Raw genomic sequence first — 20196 nt, 5'->3', positions numbered from 1 at the left:
CTGCTAGTGAAGGGAAAAGGACTGTTACAAAACTAGAACACTGAGGACTAGAGGACCTTCACTAGGAGACGCATCATTCCGTTCCTGCTCTCTCTTCACATGCATCTCTGGGCAGGGACAGGACAGAGCCATTGACTAGAGGAGAAGACAGTAACTGAAATCGGTAGCCATCACCACTAGGTGAGAGGGCATATAGTTGCATTTCAACTAACTGAAAGGGGGTTCCAAAGAGGATGGATCTAGACTGTTCTCAGTGATAGCAGATGACAGAACAGGTCTCAAGTTGCAGTGGGGGAGGTTTCGGTTGGATATTAGGAAAAACTTTTTCACTAGGAGGGTGGTGAAGCACTGGAATGGGTTACCTAGGGAGGTGGTGGAATCTCCTTCCTTAGATGCTTTTAAGGTCAGGCTTGACAAAACCTTGGCTGGGATAATTTAGTTGGGGATTGGTCCTGCTTTGAGCAGGGGGTTTGCCTAGATGACCTCCTGAGGTCCCTTCCAACCCTGATATTCTATGATTCTCCTGACACAGCAACCATTCCTGGACCTCCGCAGCCCAGTCTGATTGTTCTTCTTTGCTTTAGACAAATCTTATAAATGCAGCTATTAATCAAAAATGTTCCTTGAGCACCTTATATTTAGATATACTAAACCTAGTTCCTCCCACACTACTCTAAGGGCCCTGCCACAGCCCTGACAGAGTTCCCCCAGCTGCACATTCACCAGGCTGCTGTGCTTGGGTGCTCCTTAGCTTCCCTTCAACTGAGTAGGCTATAGCACTATATCTTTTCTTGGTCTCTCTGGCATGATTCTGAGGACCAGACTCTCTTGCCTATTACCCCTTCAAAGAAACGGGACCCTGCAACCCTGTTGCCTTAGGTCTCCAGGACCACTGCTGACCCCCAGATTCTCCAATAGAGTAAGCAAACCATTTCCAACCTTGTGGGTACGCTGCATTTACACTCCACCTCTTCTAGGACACATGATAGTGGAAGCAGACAGACACATATGCTTTGTAAGACTTTCAAAATACAACTGCTCTTTACTTTAGCTAGCGCAAGAAATAGACAAATCTAGACACAATAGTACAGCTGTATGCATTTCCCTGTCTCAGTTTCCTCCCTGCTTGAGCATTCTTTGGTTTTAGGTCGGAGTCCAAAGAATCCAGGATCCCTCCTCCTGCACATGGCTTCTCTCAATTATGGAGTCTGCTGCAGTCAGGTTCCCTCTTCCTCGGATGGTCCTGCAGTTCAGGAGGACCCCTCTGCCATGAAAGCATGCCCCTCTGCTCCTGCCCAAGCTTCCTTGTCTCTGCGAGTCTCTCCATCCAAGTTGCTCGGAGTACTTCTACATAGCAAAAGACCCCACCACTGTAGCAAGTCTCAGAGCCTGGGTCAACTGACTCCCCTCATCAGGTTTCAGAGCACTGAAAGAATAGCTGTTCTATTCTTTCAGTGCTCTAAAAGGCTCCAGCCCAAGTGTGAACAGCTGCACTGCTATATTTAGCCCTGCAGCAGGAGCCCAAGACCACTGACCTGAGCTCTGAGACTTGCTGCAGTGGGGTTTCTTTGCTGTGTAGACCTACCCTTAATTTCTGTTTTTTTAAGATCCAGTGTTAACACCTGATCTCTTTGTTCTGCTTGTGGGAAAATTCCACTGTTCCAAACCCTAGTCCCCAGGCAGTGAGGCTGGAGAAAATTGGATTTACCTATGTGACCATCTCATCAAGATTTAACAACTCTCCATTGTCCCTGGTCCAGGGAATATGTGACACAGTCCAACACCATATGGCTGACTTCATATACACTGAGGGATTCAATGATACAGCAATTTCATCAGATGAACCAGAATTCATAAATTGTGCAGATTACACAAGTCATCATGTCCTCATCTTCTTTCTGCTTTCTCTCTGCTCTCAGCATGCCTACAGTTGAGGGAAGACTCCCTCTTTAAAGAAAGAGACTTGACTCACTTTGGATAAATTCAAAGGAAGCAAGTTGATAGTTTATTAAAACATTTAAAGTCACTATCTCAATCCTTTGTTCTTTAAGGCTCCTCCTTTCACACAGAGTTTGCAAGACTGAATTAAAACCAAAGGGGAGCAATAAGTAGAGACATAGACTGCTATAGAAAGCCAGCTTTCACTGACAGCAACAAGAAAAGATTCTGCATGGCTGCAAACAAAAATCAGGGGCTTACATCATGATTAGTAATTAACTGGAAGAGAATGGAAGACCCCAACAAGTGATTTGTAATATGTTCCCAGAGGAAGAGCGAAAACTATTGGACGCAAAATCTTCATCTTCTGTGGCATCAGACTATGGAAAACACAATCACGTTTCAGGCCTATTTAAAAATTTCTTTCTTTACATTTCCAGTCAGTCATCGGTTTCATTGTGACAGTGTGTCTCATCACAACGCCATGGATGTTCCATCCGGACAGCAATGACACACTTGGGCCCTGATCTGATCTCCCTTGCACTACTGTATGTTAGAAGCAACTCCCTTAAGGTCAGCAGTGTTACACGGACATGAAACCAGCGTAAAGGATACCAGAAAGAGGCCCATAAGCTGTGCGCGCCCTGGAGAACGGAACCTATTTTTATTGACCAGCTTGCCCTGGTTTAAGCATAAACAGTTTATTGAATTCACACTAGCCATGTTTACTTGTGTTCTGAACCATTGCAGTTTTGCTTCATGCCCATTAAAACCGCTTAAAAATGTTCTGTCGACACATTTTTTGGAAAGAAAATGCCTTTTTGACTATGTGGATTTCCCCCGCCCCTGCTTTTGTCAACATTTTCAGGTTTATGTAAAAAAAAAATCAGTTTGGGGGTTTACAAAGAAAAGTTAATTTTGTTTTTGTCAATTTTTCTGACAAGACAAAGGTCATAATTTGCCAACCAGCTCCTAATGTCCACTGTACCAGAGCCAAGTAGCCTCTTTAAAAGCAGACCTCATTACCCCAGGGATTAAGGAGGTGGGTCAGGTGACCAACTACAACAGCATAACAAACAATCTGGGGCTGATAGTATGGGGATAGTCATGGGTGGAGACAGGAGCAGGAAAAGGCTGTCTAGAGGCTAAGCCAATCTAGAAAAAACTGCAGAAGGCTGACTGACAAACCAGCTGGGACCTGCAGAGACCAGGCTTTGGGAGAGAACCTGGGAGGGGGTCACCACCCTTCGTGGGCCCAAGGAGGAGACCTAGAAAGAGAGAGACAGTGAGAGCAAGTCCAGGAAAGGACAGTAGGAAAGACAGAGAGAGAGGCCCAGGGAGATGAAACAAGGCGTGTAAGTGGACTTTCTCTGCTTGTCGAATGGTCACCTAACTAGAACCCAGAGTAGAGAGAACGCCTAGAGGTGGCATGGAACTAGAGGTGGCATGGAAATTCCTCTTCAACTCTGCAGTGCCTCCAGGAGGAGGACTACCAGTTCCAGGGAGGGGACTACTGAGCCCCAGCGAGTCCCAACTCTTGTGATTTTATCACAATTCTTATGTTATTGGGTATTTTTCTAAGAGCCTCCGCTCCTGGAGACTATTACATGAAGCTCAGGTTTCAAGATATCTAACCCCCATGGTGGCAGAGAAAAGCTTGAGAACGTGACTCAAGTGTACCTCAAAGGTCAAAAACCAGAAGCCAAAACGGGGAGAAAAAGTAGTTTTTTCTTAAAGTCTCATGATTACACCAATATCATGATTTTTGACTCATGATTTTTGAATGCTAAGGTCAGGTAAGACTAACTGGTTCAAAAACCCTGTTTGTGGATTTGTTTTGTTAATTCCAAAAGGAGTGGACTTTGTCACTTAGCCAAACAGCTAAATCATGCCAGGACTTGGAGCTGGGGGACCTGCAGGGGAGTCAGTGAGTTAGCCCAAGGGGAAACTGAGGCAGACCTGTGACCAGAAGCCACTCGCTAACATCCACATCAGTGCTGTTTCACCATTTCAGTTGCAATGCACTCTAGGTATCTACCCCACAATTCCTGTCACAGGTCCCAGAAGCAGCAGATTCTGGGAGAATTCTAAAGGTCACTGGGAAGGTTTCTAAAGGTGTGGGAATGGGGGAGGACTGATCATGCTGGCAGTAAGCTACTGCAGACTGAAACAGTAGCTACACTAACCAGGTATTTAAGCCTGGAGGGAAACAAGTCAAATCCAAATGGTACTTAGCACACACAAACCCTCTGGATACTTGTTTGTGGACATTAAATGTTTATAAGCATGGTAGTGGGGCCACTCAGTTCTTAGCAAGGTAAATTTCTCTATGTTCACAGAAGATGGTAAAATGACTAGTTTAAGAGGTTCCTTTTCATGCTGTCATAGTTCCCAAAGCTATCAGTTTACTAAGACTTTGATGTTAAATATTATCTTCCATCTAAGTCAAGTCTCATGCACAACAACTTACGCTAGAATCTTCACTTTTAAAGGAGACCCTGTATTTAGTATCTCCTGTTACCAAACAGCTATTCTTTCAGTGCTTTGAAAAAATTTCCACAGTTAAACATACTTATCGATTTTTAACACTGATTTTCCCCCCGAAGAATGTAGGATTTGAGAGTGTGGGGAAGAAAAACAGGAGAAGGTAAGGGGACACATTCCTAAATAATCATAGAGGGTCCAGCCATAAATCTTTAGTGAACAGCTTCCGGGTGTTGCTTTCATACTGCAGTGTTGCATTGATATCAGGTTTGTCTACAAATTCTATGGCACATTTCTGAATGCCACAAGGAGACCGCTCCAGTTCCAACACTGTGATATTGTTTGGTGACGATGAAACTAGGATGTTGCTTGGAACAAATAGGGTCACTTGAGGACCACGGACTGGCCAGTAACGACCAAGGTTAAAGCCATTGATCCAAATTTGTCCCTGCCAAAAGAGAAACAAAAAAATTTTTAAGTCAAATAAAAATTATTAAATTAATAGCTTATTTAACCTCTACTATACTGTGGACAGGAATTGAGCCTTCATGTTTCATATAATGAAACACTATATTTTGATCAGGATAAAATATGCTGGGATTTAAATCCTGATCAAAACATACTTTAAAAACAGGCAAAACAATCATAGTTCCTTGATTAATTAAAAACAGCATCAACATTTAAAAATGAGATGTTCAAAGAAAATTTACCTTTACTAAAAAATGAAGACTTGCAAGCCAAGAAAATAAATTAGCAGTATGCATAAAAGACCAAGGAGACAGAGAACAACGGTGTCCCAGGCCAGCCAATACTTCTTGGGAAGCTTGAAAAAGTGACTCTTGGCAAGTTTAACTGGAGACATTTGGGAGCAACAGAATTTCTGGCTGTTGAGTTTGTGTCTCACCTGAAGCCATTCTCTGCAGAGCTCTGTGAAGCTCAACATTTTAGTCGTCAGGAGCTTCTGGAAAATCTTCCCTTTGGTTTTATTTCAAGAGGGAGCTACATAATGTCCTCCCCTCTCCCAGCCCTGACTTTGCTTTAAGTTTCAGGTTAAAACAAACCTGAAAACAAAATTATATTTGCTTAAAGGTAACTGGTAAAGGAGGGGGGAGGGGACTTGTTGAAAAAGGGCAATGAACAAAGGTCTGAGAGTTTTTGTGCAAAAAAAGTATTTATTTGCAGCTTGTTTTGGATATCAGAAATTCAGACGTTTCCTACCCTCAAAGTCTCTATGGCAACAGGAGAACTTGACAAATAACATCACAAAAGAGAAACCTGAGCAACTGTGAAGAAAAAGTTAAACTTTTAGTTAGACTGTTAAACTGTGTTTCCGGTGGGTTTTGTTGTTGTTTGGTTAAAGACAGGTTCTAGTGACCACCAAGACTTAGGAGAAAAAATAATACTCTTGTTAAAGTTGAAAGACCCAGACCGCGTCTGGTAATGCAAGATCTCACACAAGCATCTGAGACCTCCAAGAAGCCCTCTTGCAAAAAGAGGGATGACTTGACATTGTTGATGTTTCTAACGTAAAAAAAACAAGCTTAAGAAAGCCATTCAAAATATTTCATCTTTTAAACACATCATAAAGCAGAAAAAAAATACCCCCAAGCTCATTATTTTTAGAAAAAAATCTTTGTAAGTCATCTTTAAAACTGTGACATTTCATACCATGTCACTGGAATTGTAAATGGACCCACATTCACTCAAAACTGAATCTCGGTTCATGAACGTTTCGACTGAACTGGGCTGTTTTGAGTTCATAACAAAAAGGAAAGTTCCACGTGTTTTTGAGGTTTAACATGCCACCCAGCTCCACTGTCTCATGAACGCCCTTTCTGTGTTAGTCAGCTACTGGCTCAGAACACTGGGACTTCAATGGACGAGAATTCAACAGGAGCAGGTGAATTAAAGCATCAATTTTCCCCCATATAAAATATTCTTAAGTTAAGACCAGGGGGAAAAAATATAAGATGCACGGCACAAAGGAAGAATGATGACTAAATAAAAGGGTTTCTATAAGGCATTGGGAAGGTAGGACTTTAACAGCATCGTTGGTGGCTTCCGAAAAACTTAGGGTAGGTGAAATTGCAATGAAAAATGAAAGGCAAATTCTCTCAAACATTGATCATTAGTAGAATATTAAAAAGAAAAAGGTTATACTGCAGTTGTGTTTCTGTAAATTCATTTAAAATCTTTATAAATCAATTTATGTCAAATTCATAATTTTTCTCAAAAAGCCGGTAAATTCGCAAATGAGGGTGAGTGCAACTTTCCATTTGCTTCTGTGGCCTAAGATCCTATCTTGCTCAAGGTGTTAATAAACTTTAACCCCAAACATTTTTTTTATCAAATTAATCTCATTCTGTGGCTTGTTTTTGCGGTCTGCAGGGAGAAAGAAAATATTCTGCCTCAGTGCTTTACTTCTGTGATCGTTTTAGAGTGAAAGAGGGCATGAGAATTGCTATAAGTCACTGTTCCACACACAGGATGAATTCATTCCTGTAATGTAAAATATGCTCTAGCTCAATGAGAACTTGTGGGTTGGTGCAGGACTTAGTGGGGGAAATTCTAAGACCTATACAGAAGGTCAGATGAGATGATCATAATGATCCCTTCTGATCTTCAAGTCTGACTGTTTACTTCATACAATTTCTTGGAAAATATGAGCTCAAAGGTTAATTTGCAAGGAGCTGTTCTTAAGTTTACAGATTATGCAGCATGGTTATGAAATCATATGTCCATATATGCCCCCAAATCTACTAATTTATAACATCCATATAGACTAAATAATATGTTATACAAAATAAAAACGGAAGAACCAGCAATTAGAAACAGAAAACTTCCTTTATATGACTAGATATTGAACTAGAAACTTCTGCTGAGTTGTGAACTATCTCAACTCTGAAAACCCTTTTTTAGACCATACCATTAAGTTCTGCAACAGACAGGAGTCTCTAAACCACTGTAGTTGTTTTTTAAACAAGATACAGCACCCTTGATATGCTACAACACAGCAACAACTTAACTTTGCACTCGGTCAATTAAAGCCTGTGCAATTTTTTAGGAGTAAATTCAATACCACTGACAGTGCTAGATTGACAGTCTTAGACTTTTTTTAAACTTTATCTTTATTGTTTTTATATAAAATATTAAAACAAACATATATAAATACAAGCACAAGCATATAAAGAACAAAATACAACATTATTTCTAAAACATGGGAAAAAACAAAACAAAACAAAACAAAAACAACCTGTAGAGATCATGCAGGGCATCAATTATTAAAGTGACTAAATAGATAAATAAGTGAGAACATAACCTATGAGTATTGAGGACTAATATATACTAAACTGCACAAATATGCAATAGTTTCATGAGTAACCAGACAGCCTCATATTTTTTCCAAGCATTTCTATTAGACAGAGTCATCTTTTCCATGAATGCAGTAATAGAGAACTCACTAAGCCAGTCTGTGTACGACTGAGGAATTGCAGAGCGCCATTTTCTCAAAATAACTCTTTTGGCCACTAATACAGTTATTGCAATCCGTTTCTTAATGTTAGTCTTACACATTTAAAAAAAAAAATTCTCAAGAGTACTGTATGAAAGAAAAAGACTGCCAGTGTAATGATGATTGACCATGCACAGTACACTGATATAGCACAGAGTTGCAACTATCACTCATTTGGAGGGAGGTACTTTTATTTTGTCTTATTTTCATAGCGATTTCAAAATCTCACTCACGATGAACAATTGCTACTTGTTTTCAATGAAGTTTTAAAATTTTATTCATTCAGACTAAGATTGCCCAATAATGGCTCTGAAGTATACAAAAATTTCATAGCAGAAAACTATTTTCAACTTCTACCAATACTGTATTATTCTGAAGGCTCCTGTGGACTTGATAAAAATGTCAAAAAATCCTTACAGTCCTTCATTAACAAATTCACGGTTATGCATATATAGTGAACCATGACATTGTAAAGGGTGGGTATGTGGAATCTTTGGCCATGATGCTAATTCTACTGAATTTGCAGGAATCTCTCAAATCACATTCATGTCATTCAATGGCAAAGACAGAAAGGTTGTGGAAACTACCTAAGAAGCATTAGGTTTCGGCACTTTTAAATGGTTCTGTTCCAAACAAAAACCCTGGATCTAAGTTCATCCAAAATTTGAGAGTTAGTAGGTTTTAGAATCCAAATCAGAATTTAGCAATTGGCCTATGTTTCCATTTGTGGGATAAACAAAGGATCTGGAACCTGTGAATGGCCTGAACTTTGAAGAGTGAAAAATGAAGATCCACATTTTCTTTTATAAAGACGCATCATTGTGGTCATTCTGCTTCCTTCTTTGAAAACATATCACCCTACATGCCCTCCTCTAGGTGCGAGATTAGCTCCAAATCAGCAACTGGTATACCTGCATCCGTGCAAACCCCAAGTGTTGCCAAGGAGAGCCATGACTTGCACCAGTTGCCTGTGTAACCCTCAATCCATGCAAATCACTGTTTTTCTTGACTACAATTAGGGCTTGTGCTGGTGCAGCTACACAGGTTGCTATGGCTGAATCCCAAGATAGCTGGGGCTTAACCAGTTCAGCATTAGGCATCTCCACTGCTCCAGTTTCCCCTCTCAGAAACCTGTAGGCTGCTGCAGTGCTTGCATGCAGGAGTCTTTACTGCATTGCAGCATTGAGGTGACTTCGCTCTCTGGCTAAGTCAGAGTTCACCACTTCCGGAGCATCAAAAACAAAGTCCAGTGGCAACTCACAGTCTTCTGCCCTACACTCTTCCAGGTCACAGCAGTTCTCCCCGAGGGTCTTAGGCAATCTTCAGCCCTTCCACCAGGCTCAGCTTCCTGCCTCTAATTAATCTTCCCACATCCCATAGTAGCAGCACAGAAGGGGACTAATGCCCTAAGGTTCCATCTTATAATTGGGTTATTTGCCTTTAGTCACTCAAGCTCTAGCCTTGTCCTTCAGTTTTCCCCAGGCCATATTCCTCCATAAGCCTTCCTCTAGCTTCCCCTCTATATAAACCCCCTTCCCAGGGTCTCTCAGCTGAGTCTTCTCCCAGCAGGCTTCTGCTCCCAGCACTCTCGCTCCCCAGGCCCTCTGCCTGGGAGTTAGGGGGAACCTTCACCCTGCACATGCTTTCTCCCCACCTCCACTCTCAAAGTGGGCTATTGGCTCTCCTTATGTACTTTGGCTGGTCAGTTGACTGCCATCCCCAGGACTCATTCCCCTCAGCTAGGGAGAAATTCTGGGCTTGTCTGCACACAAAATTGTACTGCTTTAACTATACCAATATAGGTAAAGTGATACAGAGCCTTGCAACCCAACAGGACCCAACTACAAGTGTGGGGTTCGGGTTGGGTTGGAAACCAGCCCACACTCTCAGGCTCGGGTCAGCTCTGATCACTTCCTCCTGCCTGCAGGGTTGGCACGGTGGCAGCTGCATGCCCTGCTCCTGCCACCTCACTGCTCTGTGTGCTGCCAGGTAAGAGGTGCTGCAACTCCTTGTCACACTCACTCCACAGCACACAGTCAGGTGGCGGCCGGCAGGAGCAGCTCACGCAGCTGCTGCTGCACCAACCCTAAGGGCAGGAGGTGGCTGGCAACAGACTGCAGGCCCGGGATGACCCACCAAGCCCACACGACAGCACTGAAACAGATTCGGGAGCGGGATGGAGTGAGAGTTGGGTGTGGGTCGGGCCTGAAAATGACTTAACCCTTTTGGATCAGGTTTGGCTTGGCTGTGCTCAGGCTGGGTTCAAGTCCAGGTCAGGCTTGAAAATTAGGTCTGGGCAGACCTCTAAGGTGGTACAACCCCTCTAGCATGGATGCAGTTATAGTGGTATAAAGGTGATTATACCAGTATAGCTTATTCCCATATGGGAAGGGGAATCAGATGTACTGGTATAAGGCATCTTTATACAGCTACAGGTGCATCCATACTAGGGAGTTGGGTCTGATGCAGCTACTTGGATAGTCTAAATATCACATCGAACAAATCGGTACAAAACAACCCAAACCAACTGTGCAGGCCAGGAAGGGCCAAACCTTGGAGCAGGCACACTGGGCCATTCATATGTCCTGGGATCACTGAACTGCTGTTCCTAGGTACAGAGAAAGCCTCACTATCTGCAGAGTCCATTTTTAAAGTGAGGGGCCTGCTCAGTCAGGGAGGGGGACATAAAATTGAACTATGGGGGAGAAGGGGGAAATAATTGTTGGGGGAGGATGCTAAACCAATCCAAGTGATTTCCTTGAGAAGATAGATAACTGCTGCATGCCACCAGCTCACATACAATCTCAGCTAGATGGGGATTTAAAATGGAGTTCTAAATCCCTATAGAAATTGGGGCTTGTAATCAAAACAAAAGGGCCCAGCTATGCTATGGGTGCAATTTCCATAAACACTTAACACTGGCCTCTCGCACTCCTTGAAGTCAATGTAAATTCTACTATTGGCTTCAATGGAAGCAGAGAGAAGCCAGCAGTGAGAGCTGTTGGAAATCCCACCCATTCAGATTTAACCATGCCAATTTATTTATTTAGCCTTTGTGTACTCACCGAGCCAAGCATTAGCATTCTTAGTGGCCAAGTGCAGCTCTCGGAGCCCACCGCTGAATTTGGTTAGTGGCCGCTCCTCGACAACGTGTATCATTGTTCAACCTGTGCCACAGCTTGGACTGTCTCGAAGACCCCAGTGGTGCTGCTGGCTGCACAGAGGCTTTGCCCAGTCAGGAATCAGATAAGAAGGGCCTGACGACTGGCAGGTGGAAGCCGGGCAGGCGAGCAGTAGGGTCTGTGACGAGGAACTGGTTGGTGTTAAGCACCAGTCTTCCCACCACAGGGATTCTGCTGTCACATCTTGGCGTGGCAGCCTCAACCACAGTGGTAGGTGGTGGGCTAAAAGGTCATTGAAAGATGTGTAGGTGGTGGGCTAAAAGATCATTGAACAAGGGATCAGCACCTATCTTATAAAGCAGCTTACCAGCTGCAATCACCAACCTGATGGAAGGGGGAGCAATGTGGCTCAGAACTTGAAGCCATGCCAATGTCCAGTTGTGACACACAATTAGGGATTTTTGCATTCCAACGGGATTTTTTTGTGGGTACTGTGGGTGGGACGACAGGTTTTAGAATCATTTAGGCAACCTTGTTACAAGTTAGGTCATGACTGTTCCTGCTGGGACCCTTCCTCTGAGCTAGCAAGTCTCATCTTCTGACTCCATCAGAATTGTGTCCTTTGTTAATGAGCAATTTTTAATTTTTTTTAAAAAGCTAAACTCTCCATACAAAGACACTGGCTAATTTTCTCCACTCTTCGGCATGAAGAGTTTTCCTAGCACCACTTCATCAATTATGTCCTTTATTACTTCTGCTCAGCCAGCCTGACTCCACTCTTCCCCAAAAGGCCAACTTCCAGTACCACACTTTCTCCAGAACAAGCAGCCTTTAAAAAGCCTGTATTCACTTCCCTTCTCCAGAGGGCAGCTCTCTCTCCATTCCCGCAAGAAAAAAAGACAAAAACTGAATGCCGTATTCTAAACAGGCCTGACCAAACATATCTTTGTGTCCTACTCACTATATCTATAATAGCTGCATACTTACGTGGCACACCATTTGCCTAGCCAACGTCACTGAATGACTACTTAATATGAGCTTCCCTCATCTTAGTTTCCTATCCCCAGATTTATTCAAGATTTAGTTAAAATCTTGACTAGTCACTTATAAGATCTCAACATCTCTGAATATCATTTGATATATGTGAGTGACCCTTCAAAACGACCACACGGTTGTTATATAGTCCTCCACCCCTAATAAAGGACTGTTCTTGACCTTTAATAGCAATTTTAAGGTGACTTTAGAATCAGATTCAGGTTTTTTGGTAAACATCTTAGAAAAAGAAACCTACCTTTGTCCAGCCAGGAAACTTGATATAGGTGTCTTGAGGTAAATCAGGTATTCCACTGGGAATAGAAAATCTGCCAGTGTAAAAAGCAGGAGCTGCATAGCTTGAGGGATTACCACCAGACATTTTTGATTCACCACCTTTGCCGTTTAAGCCTTGGCCCACCACACTGTCTATGTCTAGTGGGTAGATCTCCCAATGAACGAGTGTAACTTGGCCAAGAGATAAATTTGACACTAGACCCTGCAAAGAAATTAAATGTGTTAACAAAATCAATAATCTCATCTCATTACAGTTATTTATCTCCAACTGTCCTGAGTACAAAACAGATAAGAGAAATAAAAACTTGGCTGAACTACAGTAGTCACCAGTATTGCCAACCCCAAGTGTTCAAAACGCATGTGTCAGGTCCCCCAAAATTAAGGATTAGCTTTAAAAAAGCAAAAACAAAACAAAAAACCCCTAAAGGAACCCCTCATTTTTATTTGCTTTCTGGGTTTTGAGCCTTTAGGATACACTTAGGTCACATTTTCAAGCTTTTCTCTGCAACCGTGGAGACTAGAAAACAGCGTTAAAATCAAGCTGCTCCAGTGAGCTTCAGTTCTAGATGATGTTTCAGCTGTTTTTAATTCATTTGAACTGGTTCATGCATCCTTAGATGATACATTAGAAGACTCAACACCTCTTGAGAGACCTGTGGGTGATATAAAACCACCAAAAGTTAAAGGGTGTCTGTCTGCTTTTAATGCCACTTTGACCTCAATGAGAGCAGGACTCATAAGAAAAGTATTAGTTGTATTTTGAGTTAGGTAGAGTTGCACCAGCATATTCCCGAACCCTTTGCTCTTACTATTGCATTAAGATTTTCTTTTACCAATAGAAGAAAAGCTGATCTCTGGTGTGCTTTGACAAGTTCCATTGTCTAATCATTAGTGACTAAATTTACCTTAAAGTCATTGTTGTATCTACCATAGTTTACTCGACCCATGTTTTCTACCAACACATCCAGATTTGCTCCAGCCTTCCCGGTTATATTTATCATGTATGATTTGCCTCGTTCAAGGACTCCCTGAGGAACCTGTAAGCATAACACCAAAAGGAGAAAATAATGTAAGGCTCAAACAGAGGACAAAACTGGATTACTCATTTTTGAGACTTACTGGCTTATACAGAGGAAAATATCCCCCTGCTGCCCTGCTCACCTCAACCCCTTCAACTATCATTTAAGTTGATCAGTAAGATATTCAGCTAAGTAGTGTTTCAGTTATTCAAATAATGGAAAATTATCAGTTTCCTCAAAAGTGTGGTACACTTCGTTCACTAATTCTATTGGTTTTTAAATTTCAAAGCTCTGCAAGGCTTCTCATTCCTAAAAAACTCAAGTTGTCAAGGTCTGTTCAGATGACTGAAAACAGTTTGCACGCTTTATAGGTGAAATATGACTCATTCTCAGATTAAGCTCTGATGCATTTTTTTTGTAAAAACACTAAGATTCTGAATAGAAAACCAAACAATAATTTGGTTTTGCCAATAGAGACTCTACTGCTTACTATACAATACATCCTTGATGTATTATATAGAAAACAAAGTTCATTAAAGCAATATGCCGGAATAAAGAATGAAAGCTGCGCTTTGACAGTCCATAAATTGATTTTTCTCCTTATTGAGCAGGAACGAAGCTGTGCTGTACACAGTTCAAGAAGGAAAGCGGGGGAGGAATCTACATCCTGTAAAAAAAAAATTTAAATTTGTGGTCAATAACCCAATGTCACAAGCAAAGATGTAGACTCAAGTTTCCTGCAATAATCAATTGAAACAACCTGCAGGAGCTGATCAAATACAGTCAACTTCTAATTTGTATCAAACCAGTAGTAAGCAAACCCAGCTTACAGATTTTTTTTTCTACTTGTATGAAGACCCTAGACCAATTTTCAATTGTCTTGATACGAATTATAAGACTTTCAAGTAGACCATAGAAATGGTGTGCACAGATTTGAATGTTTTAAAAACTTTACTAAAGTGTAGAATGTACCAACTGTATGATCCCTTTCTTTCTCTTTACATTTCATATTAAATTAAATAAACTAAACTGTATTTGTGTACATGGGGAAAAAAGCCACAAAGTACACAATACAATTATTAATCATAGTTACCCAAAGAAGGCAAGTGACAGACATGGATATCGGTAGTTGTAAGGTCAATATTTACCCCATCTACAGAGACATAAGCACGGTCGTGGACTCCGTTTAAAGGTGAAAAGAGTGGTGTTGGCTCACTACAATTTTTTGGCAGGGTAGTCTTGTACAGCACAAACCCAAAATACTGGAAGAAAAAAATCAGAGAACCAAGTCATTGAGGCTACACTTGAGGTCACACAATGGAAACCAATAACCAGAATTTCGGCCTACACACTGGAAGAGTAATTTCAATTTTCATACCCTGTCTGGAGCGATAATCACAAAAGGTTTCAGATGTCCTAGTTAATACCTTGTCAAGTGATTTCAATTTTTAATACTCAATGTAAATTTCGTAAAGTTTCCTACATATCTTTACATGACCTTAAAGATGAAGATCTCAGTTAAGATTTCTCCTCCTCTGCACCTCAATAAGAGTAAAGGGTCATGAACTGAATCCATTGATTAGTTCACTGAAAATTGATAAAAATGACAACTGGAAAAAACGTTGCAACTGAAGCTTAGATAACAAGCTAAAAAACTGCACCCTATAGCCAAAAACTGATGCCGGTACTGCCTGTATAGGAGAACCAGCTGCTATGTTACTGGAACAATTAGGAATATTCTCATGTGACATATTGCCATCAGGGGACAATAAAATCAGAGCTGCTGGATTTGTTCCTGTAAGAAATGAAACAAACACATTGAAACCATTCGGTTTTTCCCCAGTAGCATTAACATAACACCACTGTCTGACATGAATTGGATTTTAACTTGGTTCCCAGCCTCTGGGGCAAGAAGAGGTGGGAGCATGGCAGTTCGAGCCAGCCACATGTGACCACCAATGCATTCAACCAGCAGCACAGATGGCAGGAAAAAACAAAACAGAGGAGGCTGTGACCATTCTGGGCCGCCCCTTTTCCTGACGTGTCTCTGAGGTTCCCATGAGACCAAGGCAGGTGACAGGGTGTAACAGCTGTAAAGTCCAGCAGAGTGTGGAGAAGAGAAGCAATGCATGGAGGGTGAACTATTTGAAACATCACCCCATGAGCGGGGATGCTGAAACCAGGGAGCTGATTGGTCAGGGGCTCCTTTTAAACCGCCTGCCTGGTTTCTTTTCATAGGGTCTTTCAGCAGCTGACTAGAGTGCCTGCTCTCTGCTCCCACATAAGCACACAAGTAGCAGGACAGCTCCTGAGCCTCTCTCTCCTGGCTGGATCCCTCTGGTATGTGCAGGTAGAGGCAGAGAAGGAAAGACATCCAGCTTACTGGCCAGTAGTTGTAGCTTGGCCAGGGCAGATCTGGGTTTTGAACCCAGCCCAGCTAACGTTCAGAATTGGGTTTTGAACCCATCCCATCCAGTGTCCTGGGACTATGGGGCAGGTAGCTGCTCAACAGTCCCGCCCACCACACGTTTCCTAGTGGTTGCTTCTTTCAGCTGCAGGTAACTGGCTCCTAATCTGTACATAGCTCAGCAGAAGGGGTGATCTGGGAGCCAGACGCATGCAGCGGAAAGGTGGGGCCACTGAGCAGCCAGGAGGGGAACAGAAAAGAAGTCGGGGAGAAGGGGCAAAAGATGTGGGGAGAGGAGGAGGAGGAAGCCATGGCAAGAAGAGGAAGATTGGAGCAAGATGCTTTTTCAAGGGGTATTTTTCTAAATCAGCCAGTGGTGTAGAGGCCCCCTGGTGAATGGGATGAGTGCACTCTGATGAGTTCTGGGTGACTACTCTCAGAATTTTTTCTACCTACATTCTGAAGAGGAAAGGAAGTAAAAATGAATAAGATACCCACAAAACATTAACCTTGTGACCCTCCTCCCATCCGCCCCCACAGATCTCCTGCCCTGTTTATCAAGAAAATTGTCCCTGGCAGATGTTTTGATGCATCAACTATACATCAGAGAGAAAGAAAGAACAGACAGAGAGGAAGAGTGGGGAAAATCTAGAAAACAGGGAGGAACAAGGTGGAAGGGATCTTTGAAACCGAGTGCTTCACAGAGAGACTATAAAGGGGGAGAAAGAGCAAGAGAAATGGAGGAAGATAGTGAGGATGAATAAAAAATGGAAAGTAGAGATAACAAAAATACAGAAAGAGGGAGAGAGAAAATGAGCCAAAAAACCCCGAGTGAGATTCAGCAGTGAAGCCAAAAATATGGTGGCCGCAGGAACAGATGGCGTCACAAATGCGGAGGGGTCTCCAACCCAAGGAACTTGGGAACAACTATTGTAAGAAGTACAACACTGCAAGATTTAAAGGACCACGTTCAGACTTGGTTTAAGACCTTTCACCCCAATGCAGTGATATCAAGGCTAAATTTCATGTAATAAGATTTGGAAAATGATCACTTAGTAGTTACATGAGGAGTTATTGTGGGAGGGATAGCTCAGTGGTTTGAGCATTGACCTGCTAAACCCAGGGTTGTGAGTTCAATCCTTGAGGGGGCCATTTAGGGATCTGGGGCAAAAATTGGGGACTGGTCCTGCTTTGAGCAGGGGGTTGGACTAGATGACCTCCTGAGGTCCCTTCCAATCCTGATAGCCTATGATTCTAAGTCTTACCTGCTGCAGCTGAACAAAGGATAAGGGGTAAGTGCTTCTTATTGGCCCAGAGGGTGACAGGTCATCAAGAAGCTCTGCTACTGTGCCTAGCTGCAATGCAGGAAAAGCAGATTTAGACTGGTCATAAAATTCAATATTTAATTAGTAGCTAAATAAGACAACAATATGGTCCAAATTCTGCTCTCAGTTACACTGTTGTAAATCTGATGTAACTATTGACTTCCAATGAATTACTCCAAATTTATTATCTGAGGTAGCTCGGAGCAGAATTTGGCTCTGTCAAGTATCATCTAAGAGGACTTTTAAAATAACTGAACCCACATTTATTTTTGAAGCAGTAAGGCCCCAATTCAGCAAGATGTTTAGGCACAAGTTGAAATTTAAGCATGCAATCAGTCTACTGACTTTATTAAGACAATGCACAAGTTTAAAGTTAAACATGTGCTTAAGTACCTTTCTGAATCGGTCCAATAGGCACAACTATACTGCAGGTTAACATACCTATGGTGCCCTCTGATCTCTTTTTGAGATAAGAGCTCTCTTTCAGACTATGTTTCTCTCTCAACATTTGCTGTGGATTCTATGTATTAGTCAGGAGGCACACAATATGCATAATACCCTCTATAGGCTCAAAGGTTCAAGTGTTTTGGGATTTTTTGAATAAGAGCATCAGAATTTTAGTCTATTTTACACAAGTGTCTCCACGGGCCCAGTGTAAATTGTACATTGGTGATTCCAAATATTTTCCAAAAAGTCAGTATTTGCTTTCAAGTAGTGCTGCAGAAAAGCCACTACAAAAAAGAGCACTTCAAATGTTGTAGAATTTGATATATATTTTATACAAATTCACAGTAAAAAGACAACAATGAAATGCTGGGTGTTTCAAAATAAGAAAAGAGCAAGCTTTTGCACAGGCACATTCAAAGATGAGAATGCAACATTAAAAACAAACATCAACATTATGTATGCACGTTCCTACACGTGCCATAGGATAACCTGAACCATCTATTCACGTGCGAGCACTGATTTTCATAGATTCATAGATATTTAGGTCAGAAGGGACCATTATGATCATCTAGTCTGACCATCTGCACAACGCAGGCCACAGAATTTCACCCACCACTCCTGCAAAAAACCTCACACCTATATCTGTGCTACTGAAGTCCTCAAATCGTAGTTTAAAGACTTCAAGAGCAGAGAATCCTCCAGCAAGTGACCCGTGCCCCATGCTACAGAGGAAGGTGAAAAACCTCCAGGGCCTCTTCCAATCTGCCCTGGAGGAAAATTCCTTCCTGACCCCAAATATGGCGAGCAGCTAAACCCTGAGCATATGGGCAAGATTCACCAGCCAGATACTACAGAAAATTCTTTCCTGGGTAACTCAGATCCCACCCCATCTAACATCCCATCACAGGCCATTGGGCCTATTTTGTACATAAAAATAGAGTGACTACTCAAAGACAGTAGTCTGGATATAAGTGGGTTATTCATACAATAAAATTTTATAATTTACCAGTTCTATGGCATGCACATCACCATGGCGTTGGCCGGCCAGCCAGCAGGTCATGGGGCTGCTCCGGCCGGCGAGGCTGGTGCTGGGGCTTCTCCGGCCCGCCACGATGTACACATAGCTATGTGTAATATTACTCACTATTGAATATATACTAGCTCAGAGAAACCTTATAAGGCAGCCTCTTGTCTTCTGGGACCACCCTAAAGTATGCTTAGACAGATGGGGCAGTTCTGCTTCACCTTCACTGGATAGTCATTTCTGTGAAAAATTTCACTTCTGCAGACCACTTGAGCTGGATGACTTAAGACAGGCTGTGCTGTATTATCTGTTATCAGTACTGAATGTTGCAACACTTCATATGCCATAGCCAAATGGATCAGGCTTATCAATCAAAAATGCTGTCTGGCCAAAACTAAAGAATTACAGAGCCCCATCCAAACTTACGAATTACTACATCCAACTTACCAACTCCCCCAAACAAAAAAAATGTCTGTTATGGCATATAGAGTATTTATTTGCAACACACAGCACCTCCTCTCTTCCCATCCTTCTCTTTCTTTTCAATCCACCAGCAGCTAAAGCAGCCTCTCCTTAAACTTTTCTCTTCAGCAGGCTGTGAAATAAACCCCAAGGGCTTACCCAAACTTTGAGTTATCCAAAGGCTGGATAACTACAGCTATACAAATATCACTCATTTTAGTGAGACTTAACACACAGCACAGTGTATATTATAAATATTGCATTTTATTAGTCAAAATGCTTGTCAAACTGAATAAACCCGATTTTAACACAGCTAATTTTGGCAAAGCAGTGTTAGTCCTATGGCTTAGCACTTCCGTAGCGCTTTTCATCTGCAGATCTCAAACAGGTTAACAAAATTATCATCCTCCCATTTTACAGAAGGGGAAACAGAGGCAGAGGTTCACTGATTTACTCAAAGTCAGACAGCAAGAAAATGGCTGAGCCAGGAAGAGAAGTCAGAAAGCCTTTCTCCTAGTCTCATGCCCTATATCCTCCTCTCCTCAAGAGGGTTAAGAAGCCTTTTATCTATGAGTTTCTATTCTCTCCTCCCTGCTCCTTTATATAGTGCCCGTAGATGGACATTCCAACTTCATAGAAATGTTCCTTACGAAGAAAAAAGTATGCATGCACAGATACACCTACAGGGTAACAAATGAACATTTACCTTCTCCATTGCCACTTGCCCATATGCATATTTGGGTGTTGTTGGCGGGATAGGGCCCTCAGGTAAGTGCTTATACTAGTAAAATAAAAGAGACCACATGAAACTTGAATCTGAAACACATTGTAACCAAATTCTCATCTAACATTTTGTAACTTAAGGGGAATAAAGACAGCAAACTAAAGACAGATTTGGTCAAAAGTAAAATTTTTCATAGAGCTGTAGGAATGCATTTGCAGTAGATCTTAAAACAGAAGTGTTAAAATCCACCTGATTTAGTTACATACTACACATGATTTCAACAGTAACTCAGAAATGGGAGCCTTCATAAGAACCTAGATAAATAGACAAATAGTTGTCTGAGACAGCCTCTCTTCAAATCTCATGTAAATCATTCCCAGTTTGCGAAACCATCTAGTCTTCCG

General features: G+C 42.0%; 1 protein-coding gene across 3 annotated transcripts in view; it reads right to left on the bottom strand.

Moving 5' to 3' along the window:
• Positions 1-1978: 1978 nt before the first annotated feature.
• Positions 1979-20196, bottom strand: part of GLB1 (galactosidase beta 1) — a 69713-nt gene continuing 51495 nt past the window's right edge. For all 3 annotated transcript variants that reach the window (XM_084620621.1, XM_084620619.1, XM_084620620.1), the window contains exons 11-16: positions 19775-19849; positions 17076-17165; positions 14552-14665; positions 13290-13421; positions 12347-12586; positions 1979-4870 (exon numbers count right to left, since the gene is read on the bottom strand). In XM_084620621.1, coding sequence (XP_084476747.1) covers positions 4610-4870; positions 12347-12586; positions 13290-13421; positions 14552-14665; positions 17076-17165; positions 19775-19849 — 912 coding nt within the window. In that variant the 3' untranslated portion in view covers positions 1979-4609. The remainder of the gene's footprint in view (positions 4871-12346; positions 12587-13289; positions 13422-14551; positions 14666-17075; positions 17166-19774; positions 19850-20196) is intronic.

This window comes from Lepidochelys olivacea, assembly GCF_965140295.1.
Source record: "Lepidochelys olivacea isolate rLepOli2 genome assembly, chromosome: 2".
NCBI lineage: Eukaryota > Metazoa > Chordata > Testudines > Cheloniidae > Lepidochelys > Lepidochelys olivacea.
Note: the sequence above shows the minus strand (reverse complement) of the source record. Positions and strands in the feature narration are given on the sequence as shown.